Source organism: Toxorhynchites rutilus, chromosome 3 (genome assembly GCF_029784135.1).
Source record: "Toxorhynchites rutilus septentrionalis strain SRP chromosome 3, ASM2978413v1, whole genome shotgun sequence".
NCBI classification, from domain to species: Eukaryota; Metazoa; Arthropoda; class Insecta; order Diptera; family Culicidae; genus Toxorhynchites; species Toxorhynchites rutilus.
This window is the reverse complement of record NC_073746.1, coordinates 183005570-183017678: the sequence shown is the minus strand read 5'-3', so window position 1 is coordinate 183017678 and position 12109 is coordinate 183005570. Positions and strand designations below refer to the sequence as shown.

Genomic DNA, 12109 nt, shown 5'->3' with positions numbered 1-12109 from the left:
GGCCTCTGTTTATCAAAGATGGCCTCTTCTTCATGAGTGCTACCTTCAAGCGGTCCAGTTGTTGGCAGTACAGGTCCGAATTGAGCGTTTGGTAATAGGGAAGCAGCTCATAATAGATTATTCCATGACAATCCCACCAAACACACAGCAGAACCTTCCTGACCGTTAATGAGAGTTGGCCACCGTCTGAGCCGCTTGAGCGGGCTTCGACCACGACCGCTTGCGCTTCACGTTGTCGTAAGTGACCCACTTTTCATCGCCAGTCACCATCCGCTTCAGAAACGGGTCGATTTTGTTGCGATTCAGCAGCGATTCACATGCGTCGATACGGTCAAAGATGTTTTTTTTGCGTCAACGTGTGTGGCACCCATACATCGAGCTTCTTTGTGAATCCAAGCTTCTTCAAATGGTTAATAACGGTTTGATGACTTATCCCCAGCTCTTGGCCGATGCTACGGCTGCTACTATGCTTGTCTTTCTCGGCTAATTCACCGATTTTGTCGCAATTTTCGACGACAGGCCTTCCGGAGCGTGGTGCATCTTCGACGACCTCTACACCAGAACTAAAATGTTGAAACCATCGTTGTGCGGTGGAAATGGAAACTGTATCGGGTCCATAAACTGCACAAATTTTATTGGCAGCTTGAGATGCATTTGTGCCTTTTTTTTTATCAAAAATATATATTTTATTAAGGCTCATATGGCGTCAGCCTAACGGGGCCGGGAGTTCAATATTTTGACAATGTTTGCTTACAACTATGTTAGTAATATGTAACCGATTACTCGCGGTTGACTCGAGGTTAGTATTACAAGTGTTCTCATAATTGGTATGTCGTAGTCTTCGATGCTCTGTACGTGTGCCCGACACGGGATACTTCCTATTGGGATGCAGCTGACCATTAATCAGCAACGCCCCCCTAGTCTGTACCCCATATCTAGCGTGGTGCGTCTTTCTCGACTCGAGGAATCCAGGATAGAATGGTCACTACCGGCGCAATCATCAGCTCGTGTAGAGTTGTCATGAGCGGTACAACCTTTGGCTCTTGTTGAATGATCAGTGGACTGCACAACCTTCGGCCCGTGCATCTGTAAAGAGTGTGTGTATGTATTGCCGCGACTAAGTAAAAGTTTATCGATCGGATAGGAGGGATATGAAACGGGGACACAACGAAGGAAACATCATTAAACTTTGACATCGGCGTTTCTGAGGAACAGGTATAGATGAAGCAGAAGATCAGGATCCCGGCTACCTAAGATATCCCGGACGGGGATATCCGATTGTCTGCCTTGTGCTCTCAGTGCTCTAGAGAGCTGAGAGCGAGCAGCATGGAACCGGATACACGTCCAGACAACATGCTCGATGTCGTGGTAGCCATCGACACAATCACAAAGATTGTTTGCTGCGAGCCCAATGCGATAGAGATGCGCGTTTAGGTTGTAGTGATTGGACATAAGCCGAGATATCACGCGAATGAAATCACGACCTACATTCAATCCCTTAAACCAAGCTTTCGTCGAAACCTTAGGGATAATCGTGTGTAACCAACGACCGAACTCATCACCACTCCACATGCGTTGCCAACTTACGAGCGTATACTGACGAGGAATGTGGGAAAATTCATTATAAGCAATTTGCCTTTCAAAAAGTGTGCTTTCTAAAGCGCCCATCTTAGCTAGCGAGTCCGCTTTCTCATTCTCCGGAATCGAGCAATGAAAGGGAACCCATGCTAAGGTAATCTTGAATAATTTTTCGACCAAAACACTCAATAGTTGTCTTATTCTTGTTAGGAAATAAGATGAGCGTTTATCAACTTTCATTGAGCGGATTGCCTCTATTGAGCTGAGACTGTCTGAAAAAATAAAATAGTGGTCGATGGGCAATGTTTCAATGATCCCTAATGCGTAATATATCGCACCCATTTCAGCGACATACACGGAACAAGGATCTTTGAGTTTGAAAGAGGCACTGGAATTTTCATTGAAGATGCCGAAGCCAGTGGACCCGTTTATGAATGAACCGTCAGTAAAGAACATTTTATCAGATCTAACTTTCCCATATTCTGCCGAAAATATCGGCGGAATAGAATCGGAGCGTAGGTGATCTGGGATTCCATGGATTTTTTGTCGCATGGACAGATAAAAAATGACAGAGAAATTGCAGAAGTATGGGAAGCAAACTTGGTTGGAGATGCCTGGTGAAGGGTGCACGCCGTGGGTAAGGTACTCATGGTATAAAGACATAAAACTTGACTGAGGAGTCAGTTGGAGTAGATTTTCGAAGTTATCAATCACCAATGGATTCATGATCTTGCAACGGATGAGAAATCTGTAGGATAATTCTGTGAACCGAAGAGTAAGCGGGGGTACTCCTGCAAAAACTTCGAGACTCTTCGTATGTGTCGAATGCAAACACCCCATGGCTATACGCAAGCAACGATATTGTATTCTCTCCAGCTTGAGAATATGAATCCTGGCAGCTGATCGGAAGCAAAAACTGCCATATTCTAACACTGATAATATCGTTGTTTTGTACAACTGAATGAGGTCTCCTGGATGGGCACCCCACCATGTTTCGGTAATTGTTTGGAGAAAATTGATTCTTTGCTGGCATTTCTGTTTCAAATACGCAATGTGTCTTCCCCAGGTACACTTAGAATCAAAATATACACCCAGGTATTTGAAAAACATAGAGTGTTGGATCGTTTTGCCGGATAGGTGAAGCTGGAATTGGGCGGGTTCGTGCTTCCTAGAAAAAACGACCATTTCAGTTTTCTCCGTAGAGAATTCGATACCCAGCTTGAGGGCCCACGTGAACAGATTGTTCAGGGTATCTTGCAACGACTTTTGTAGAACGACGGGATTAGTACCCGTGATGGAAATAACTCCATCGTCTGCAAGTTGTCTCAGCGTGCAGTCTCTAGTTAGACAATCATCCATATCATTGACGTAAAAACTGTACAAGAGGGGGCTTAGGCAGGAGCCTTGTGGTAGGCCCATAAAACTGTAACGAGAAGATTTCGAGCTGCCATGAGAGAAAATCATGTGTTTTTCTGACAGTGAATTGTACAGGAAATTGTTAAGAATTGGTGAAAGTCCACGATTATGAAGCTTCTCTGAGAGAATTTCCATGGAAACTGAATCAAATGCCCCTTTGATATCGAGAAAAACGGAAGCCATTTGTTCTTTGCGAGCAAATGCGATTTGGATTTCAGAAGATAGCAGCGCGAGACAATCATTTGTCCCTTTACCTCGGCGGAAGCCAAACTGCGTATTTGACAGCAAATTGTTCGTTTCGACCCACTTGTCCAAACGAAGTAGAATCATTTTCTCTAACAATTTACGAATACAGGATAACATTGCAATCGGCCTATACGAGTTGTGATCGCAAGCCGGCTTGTTGGGTTTCCGTATGGCTATCACTCTCACTTGTCTCCAGTCATGCGGGACAATATTCAGCTCCAGAAACTTGTTGAACAAGTTCAGCAAACACTGTTTTGCCAAGTCGGGAAGATTCTTCAACAAGTTGAATTTAATCTTGTCCGACCCCGGAGCTGAATTGTTACATGAGAGAAGGGCAATTGAGAATTCCACCATCGACAAATTCTCATAATCGCTTTGAAGTGGAATGTCGCGTACGACGTTTTGTGCAGGAACGGTGTCGGGGCAAACCTTCCTTGCAAAGTTAAAAATCCAACGGTCAGAGTATTCCTCACTTTCGTTTGTATGGTTCCAGCCACGCATTTTCCTAGCCGTATTCCAAAGAGTGCTCCTAGCGGTCTCCCTTGACAAACCATTGACGAACTTCCGCCAATATCCACGTTTTTTTGCTTTAATCAAACCTTTTAGTTTGGCTTCTAGAGCTTGGTACTTCAGAAACCATTCCACTAATCCAGTTTTCCTGAATTTTTTGAAAGCGGATGATTTTTCAAGGTAGACCTTTGAACATTCCTTGTCCCACCAAAGTGATGGAGGACGACGTCGGAAAGTGGTAGCCGGTACACGTTTCTTTTGAGCTTGAAGTGCGCTTTCGTAAATCAAACTCGATATAAAGTTATACTCTTCGAGTGGAGGAAGTTCATGCATTGAAACAATTGCTTCAGATATTATTTCCGCAAATGTTCTCCAGTCAATATTCTTCGTGAGGTCATACGAAATATTGACTGACTCACGAGAGCTTGATTCATTAGCGATCGATAAAATTATTGGTAGGTGATCACTACCGTGGGGATCTTGGATTACCTTCCACATGCGATCCAAGGATAACGAAGAAGAGCATAGAGATATGTCTAGCATGCTTGCCCGTGCAGGAGGGTTGGCTATTCTGGTTGTTTCTCCAGTATTCAAAACTGTCAATTTGAAGTTGTCGCACAGATCATAAATCAAAGTGGCACGGTTGTCATCGTAGAGTGATCCCCATGCTGTTCCATGGGAGTTAAAATCACCTAAGAAAACCCGCGGCTCCGGCATTGCCTCGATAGTATCAAAGAACTGATGGCGGCCTACCGTAGTTCTGGGAGGGATATATATCGAAGCAATGCAGGGGTCTTTGCCATTGATTTGTGTCTGGCAAGCAACAACTTCAATGCCTGTCATCGGTGGGAGAGTGACTCTATAGAAGGAGTGACATTTTTTAATCCCCAATAGTACGCCACCAAACGAGTCATTTCGATCGAGGCGAATAATGTTGAAATCGTGGAAATTCAGCTCATCGGCTGAAGAAAGCCATGTTTCACAGAGAGAAAATACATCACAGTTAGAGCTGTGAACTAAAAATTTAAACTGATCTAGTTTAGGAATGATGCTTCTGCAATTCCACTGTATTACAGTGGTTAAATCCTTGACCTCTTGCACTGAATCAGGCATCGAGGGAAATGAACGCTGCCAAAAAACCACATTTTTCTTTCAAAAATGTTCTCACAATCGGAAGCAAACATAATACTATGCTTTTAAGAGGGTCGTTTATATTTAAAGCATTTAAAATGTTGTCCACCAGGTCAGAAAGCGCAAGCAAGCCAGATTGTGGCTGTTGCCTCGACCGCGAAAAAGGAGCAGACGTGTTGGGTGCTGCTCCGGGAAGTGCTGAGGACCCCTGGTGCGTAGAAGAACCGCTTAAACCAGGAGGTACTTGCTTCGGTCTATTCTCAGCACGTTCGATTCGAGTTTTCATTCCAACTTGAAAAGTTTCGGTTTTCTTTCTGGGGAGTGATGGAAAAGAAGTTATTTTTCTTTTCCTGATGGCACCCTGCGATGTATCGGAACTTCCTGCATTGGGAGCGTCAGCAACAGGCTCGTCGTTCTGCAGAATGGGGTAGGGATTGTCCTGAGTCGTTGGAACGGGACTCTTAAGCATTTCTGCATAAGTCCGCTTTTAAGGAACGCTTGATTTTTTCCCCTCGTTGTATGTACACCGGGCATTGAGTAAGATCATGAGGAGTCCCGCCGCAATGAAGACACTTGCGCTCTTTCGGGCAAGGATTCTCATCATGGCTCTCTCCACAATCTGCGCAACGTTTTTTGTTGCAAAAATAGGCGGCCGTGTGACCGAGTTGCATACATTTGTTGCATTTCATTACCCGGGGTACAAACAACCGAACAGGTAAACGAAGTGCACCTATTGCAACGTAGTTTGGAAGGGCGGAACCCTCAAATGTCACACGAAAAGAGTTTGTCCGATTGAGAACTCTTTTGTCATTTTTAAGTGACACAGATTTCAATCGATCGCATGCAAGAATCTTCACACTTTTAAGTGAAGAGTTCTTGAAGCGACCGACACCATCGAGTATCTCTTTTCGAGTCAAACCCTTTTCGTTTATTACACAGTCTATTTCAACGTTACAACAGGGTACGTATACGCGATACTCGATCGCAAAGAGATCACAGCGCGTTATTTCATTCGCTTGGGTTCTGCTGGAGACGACAACTCGTAATTTGTCTGGCCCCATCCGAGTAATCTCGGTAACTTCGGAAAATTTCTGTGTCAACTCTTTTGAGATGCGAATGACGTTAAGAGGTTTGGATTTTCGTCTAAAGTATACGATAAATGGGCCTTTGGCGCCATCAGGGTATTCTTTTAGACGAAAATCCTGCTTCTCGTCTTTTTCCTCATCTTGAGAGCTTTCTATCTCGTAAACAGAATTTTCCTCCTCATCTTCTGTTTCATCCTCCTGCTCTTCAGGAGGACGTTCATTATCTGATATATTGTTTGGCGTGGATGGGGGATCCTCCCCGCCCTCTGCCATATTAATAAAAACGAAGAAGTAGACAACTGTTCGATATGAACAGAATATAATAATTTGGAAAATATAAATAAGTAAAAGAAATTATATTTCTATATTAGTTATTGTTGAAAATTTTATTTATTTCAATTTTTGTTATTATGTGTCATTTGAAAATGAAAAAAGTAATATATATAATAGTTCCAATAATAGTTCAACGGTGATGTATCAAAATGGACACCCCTAATGCCAACGCTTGCCGATTTGGTAAACACAAAGTTTAAACAATGGTGTAAATCGTGCACAGAAGCTATACAGAATGATGGAAGAAGAAAGAGTAAAATAAACTTCTACTTGCCGCCGCTGTGTAGCGTGTGTCTTGCTGCCGGATTGTCTCGATAGCGCACCACTTTTTATGAGCTTTACTTCGCTCGCAGCGCACCAGATGAAAAAACCAGGAAGTGGGTTATATCTATGGTATAACCGCAAGGGTGACGTAGGACTATCGTTGATTCAGAGATCATTTGTATGAAGTTGAATCTGAATTCATTCTGAATGAATGAATATTTGGAGAACTTCGAAAACGAGAGCGTTACGTTGGAGGCACAAGGTTTTATGCATCCAATATTGGATACGGAAATATCCTACTGATGGGGAAGAATAATCTTCAGAAGCTATCCTGTTGATTGCGATTGATTGAAAAATCTAAAACCTAATGTATTTGGTCACAGTGTTACATGGATAGAAAACATTAAAATAAACTCTTTCATATGAATGTAATTTTAAATTCCCAGAGGAACTGGCAGATTATTTTCAGTAACGATTAGATATTTCCACATTTTCCTCGATACTGGAAGCCCACCAGTGGTTAATGCTAACTCGATAACCATCTGTTAATAGCACTTGATTGGAACATATTTGGTCACAGTGTTACATGGATAGAAAACATTAAAATAAACTCTTTCACATGAATGTATTTTTAAATTCCTAGAGGAACTGGCAGATTATTTTCCGGATCTTTCTCGATCCAAGGTGCACAAACGTTGAGCTTAAGGTGCACAAACAGGCTCTTGGTGACACCGTTCATTCGCGCTTTCATGATAAATGAAGAGCTTCACCACAACAGCGACAACATGCTCCAATCGCTGTTCAATTAGAACTGAGTGGATTTCCGAGCGGCGCTCGCTTATATACCGATTGGTGATTTCAATAGCCTATTTTGAAAGCAAATTTAAGACTATTGAAACAAGTTTTAGGATCAGAAAGTAACAAGTATAGAACGCGTAGACATTTTATCTTTCGAATGAAGTGTTTATCATACCATTTCGTTCAGTTGTTTAGGAGCTATTAACACTCAAAATCTCGGTCTTCGGCGTAACGCTTTCGTTTTCGAAACTTTGATTTTACACCCCGGTATAGAAATGAAAGACGTAGTCCTACGTCAAAATACACACTAGAAACGGATGTAAAAAAAACACCTGTATCGGATCAAATATAGGTTCGACCGATCTGCTTGCGAGTTGTCGAAGCAATGCCTTTGTCATAGTAGTACTGTAAAATATGTCGGATTTTCTCTTTATTTTGCTCCATATTTGCGACACCATAACTCACGAACGACTTAACCAAACAAAACACTTTCAAGGACTATATTATAGCGCGCAAAAATACCTTTCCAACAAGCTATAGTATGACTCCATACAATGAATACAACTAGAACTACGCACTTACAACGACACCTCGCGGAAATACCGCAGGACTTTTTTGACAGCCTAATATATTTGGTAGTTTAAAGCTTGATATAATGATTAAACATTATTGATTGAGAAAAAACAAGTGTAGCTTAGTATACAATGTGACATTCTTGATTTAGACCGTATTGGTTTGGAAATATTAGGTGATTTGCTTAGGTGGTCCAAATTCCCCCCTTTTCCCCTACTGGCTGATTCCATTGTCAAGTCGTGTAGAATGCTGATTCAGCTTTTTTGAAAACCGTTAAATAACTCAATGAATATTATCAACAATCAAATTCTGGGATTTAGATGACAACAAAAATCGTGATGATAGTAGATCTCTACGTTTCATGCAATTTGAAGACATTTGGCATCATTTTTTTTTAAACTCCGATTCCATGCACTTGGGCGATTTTACGGCAACTTGGCAACTTTCGACAATAGTAAATAAGTCCCACTCGTAAATTTGAGATAACCATTTTCATCGGCAATTAAATAATCATTCGCCAAACAAGTTTTATTAAATCTATTCTGCTATAATATTGTAACATATGAAGATGATAATTAGACATATTTTGAGAATCCAATAAATCAATGGACTATCCAAGCAAATTCTAAGGCTTATCACTTATTTTGTATTCTTTGCAACAATCTCAACAGTCCTACCCCAACTTTTCCTTTTCCTCACTACATCCATGGTATTTTGAATGATCATATTATATCAGCCATTCCATGCCAAACCGATATAGTAGTTCTCGGATTTTCGCCAAAAGTGGTAGTTTTGTTATTTTATAGCAACATATTAGACCCGTACTTTTCTATTTTTTTATTATGATGCCCATTTCCATTTTAGGGTGGTTCGAAAAATCAACTATTCCCCTTTTTTCCAAAAATGACCTTTTTTTGTTATATTTTTTCTTAAAAGCTGAGGTTTTTACATAATGTCAGAGAGGCGTTTTCTTTCCTTTTTTACGACAAGCGGCCACGGCAATTATCTCCTCCACACGGTACAATATTGACCGTCTAGGAGTCACCGTCAGAATATTGGGCAACCCACATTGCTCAATAATATTGAACGTCTATGGGCCGCATTAATTTAATGGTTTAGCTATGTAAATCTAATACAAATGGTGTGCAAGTTTGATGTTTACAATATTTGTAAGTGGAATGTCTGAATACGTGCCAAATAATCATCTGGTGATTGATTAAACGTTACCTCAAATGAAGGGCGCATTGACACCAATAGAAGTTGTATTTTATAATCCTTTAAAACTTGCGAATCCGTAAAAATATTCTATAAAACTAATGTAAATTATGAAAAAGAACATTTTATTTATATGTTTTGAAACATTCGAATACCTGATTTGACAGAGGTGTGCTGAATTAGAGCATTCAAAAAAAATTGACAAACCATGATCACATTTTCGACTGGACAAACCAAAATTATTTACCTTACATAATAATATTACTTATGTACATTAGGTGAGACGGACAGTCTTATTTCAATAATAATCCACATCTAATTTGATCCGACATGAGAAATACCTCTTTTTACATCTGCTTACATCTGATGAAGTTTTCTAGAAAACCGAGATTTCTCTTGAATTCATTTGCTCAAACAAGGGCGGACGTTTATTGTTTTCTTTACTCCCTTTTTTGTATATTAACAAAACAGACAAAACATATGAGTCCAAGGAAGGAGTCGTGGGAAATCGTTAGGTGCAAAAGGTAGAATAAAGGCATAGGATTTGAAGAGGCGAAAATTCATTGTCGAGCGATTATCAACGGATGCGCCGTACCTTTCAGGTAAAAATCCTTAAAGGGCCTGGGAATAAAATCGAATACCCTTAAACTATCCATTCGATTGTTCGCTCAGGGTTGTTTGGTAATAATTAAAAATCACCTGTAGGAGGCATCTCTGTTTTGAATTAGATACGAATGTACTGCAAAGTTTAAATCCTCATCACGCAGGTGTAACCTGGAATAAGATTCTCAGTAGATAATTATAAATTGTTTTCATATTTGATGTCGTATTCTGCAATATGGTTCATTTGACCAACAACGGGTAAGACTTATTAAAGTTTTAAACAAAGTGTTAAATCTGCGTAACCACGTTACGTTGCATGATTCTCGCTACGTTTGATTGCGCGCAGATTACCCAAATCGTGTTACTTCGGTCTCTTGGAGAACATTTTTGTATCTTATTAATGAATCAACAAAAGTTTAAAAATCATTGGGACTGTTCGTATTTTTACTTTATTTTTCGGACTACGAAATGAATAACATTGTATATTACGCGCGTAAAATCAATTTGATAGAAGGGAACATACAACTCCCATATGCTACCGAATCTTAAGCAATCCATTATTTCATTATTTCGCTCCTGAAGCAAATTTCAGTTTACACAAATTAGAAAGCAGCAATATTATGGACTTTACGGTACACATGAAAAACCGTATCTTATCACCATCGTTGTGTACTGGCATGTGTCAGCAAAACTATTATCCATTTTGATGCAACAAAATTATTAAGGAGACTCCTGTAATATTGTACTCACATATCACTGCTACTCTCCGAAGCGTAACCATGTTACAGATCAACCGCAGCGTTCGGTTGCGTATCACTCTATCTAACCACCATAGGTGGAGGATATTTGTTTTCTCCATTAACCGCACTATAACTCGCTAATAACTTTAAAAGGACATTAGGTACCAAAATTTCTTTCCGAGCAGTAAAAAATTTTGGTTATATAAATCGTTGTTTATATTGTTATCGGCCAAGAATCGCTGACTTAATTGAACAAACTATTTGTACACAAGCTGATTGGTATATACAAAGGAGAGCACACATTCGAATGGGAAGAGTCTCTTCCGATGGAAGCATGAATGAATTATTGACAAATGCATATGTGTTGCGTAAAAACAGCTGTGGAAATGAGAGTGAGAGGAAATCGATGGATACTACCAAGAGAACCGGTTGACAAATCTCTCGCTCAACATATTTTGCAATATAGGGTAAAGAGCCCGAAAAATGGCTGAGCATTGATTTCAATGCAGAAAATATTTTGAATTAGAGAAATATGAACGCTTAACTTCGCATTGCGTTGATGTCCGTAGTTGTCATGTTACTATTGATCATCATATAAGCGAAATCAAAATTATTTTCATTTATACCATTCATACCATTCTAGTTTGAATTCTATCTAAGTTTGTTTTATTTTAAAACAAAAAAGAAACAATGTTTTTATTTATAAAAAATAAAGAAATAATGAAAGTAGCAGGAACCGGTGTCCAGTGATTTAGTTCTTTTGTCCATGTTGACTTTGTTTGTTGTAAAAGATTGTAGATCACCCGTTAACCCGTTAGTCTTAACTCTTGAGTTTCGTTTCGTCTTTCCCAATCTTGTTTCTGTCCAGCCCAGTACGTCAACTTGACCGTTGTTGTCAACGTCACACGAAATTTCTTCCTCCATTGCTCAGAAAAAAACAAAAACTGTACCTTTAGTGTACAGTACAGTACTAAAGTTTAGGACACATTTGACCATGTTAACTTATCGTGCATTAGCGTGTGGTAACACCAGCGTAACCATTTTCAAGAATGGCAATTCTTTATCGATTTATTCGACGGTTCATTGGATATTTGGCAATTCTTCACCCGACACAACACCCCCCCCCCCCCACCCCCCACCAATCTTATGCCACAATTTTTTTAAAACTCATACTGGAAATGCGCGTAATTTCACCAATAACAATCAATCACACTCATTTCCACAAGGCTTCCCAAGAACATACAAATCGCAATAACTGATTATGGATTTGGCGCCAGAGTCGTTAAGCGCCTCAACCGCTGGTCGCTGATCGATGTCCTCGTCGATACTGTGAATGTAGGTGGTAGTTACTAAATTATTAGTTTTTGTTTTTGGAATGCTTTCAACTTTGCAGATCATTATAGTTGCTACATGCGCATCGATCTGAGTTATAAAAACATTGCTCACTGTGTAGTTTTGGATCGTTTAATTGTAATTGTAAAAATATGCATCTAATACCTGATGCAGTTTTCTTAGCTGATCCACAGCCTAACCATCCCACTGAGAACAGTTTATGAACACACAGGCTGCGTAGAGTCTGGCGGCTATAAGGGACCGAAGAAAAATCAACCTTCAGTA

The 12109-nt window shown here is 40.1% G+C and overlaps 1 protein-coding gene across 1 annotated transcript in view; it reads right to left on the bottom strand.

The window, feature by feature from the left end:
* The window catches only part of LOC129774861 (putative phosphatidate phosphatase), a 34903-nt gene extending 24115 nt beyond the window's left edge, over positions 1-10788 (bottom strand). The window contains exon 1 of the mRNA XM_055778890.1: positions 10503-10788. Coding sequence (XP_055634865.1) covers positions 10503-10611 — 109 coding nt within the window. The 5' untranslated portion in view covers positions 10612-10788. The remainder of the gene's footprint in view (positions 1-10502) is intronic.
* Between the last annotated feature and the right edge of the window lie 1321 nt (positions 10789-12109).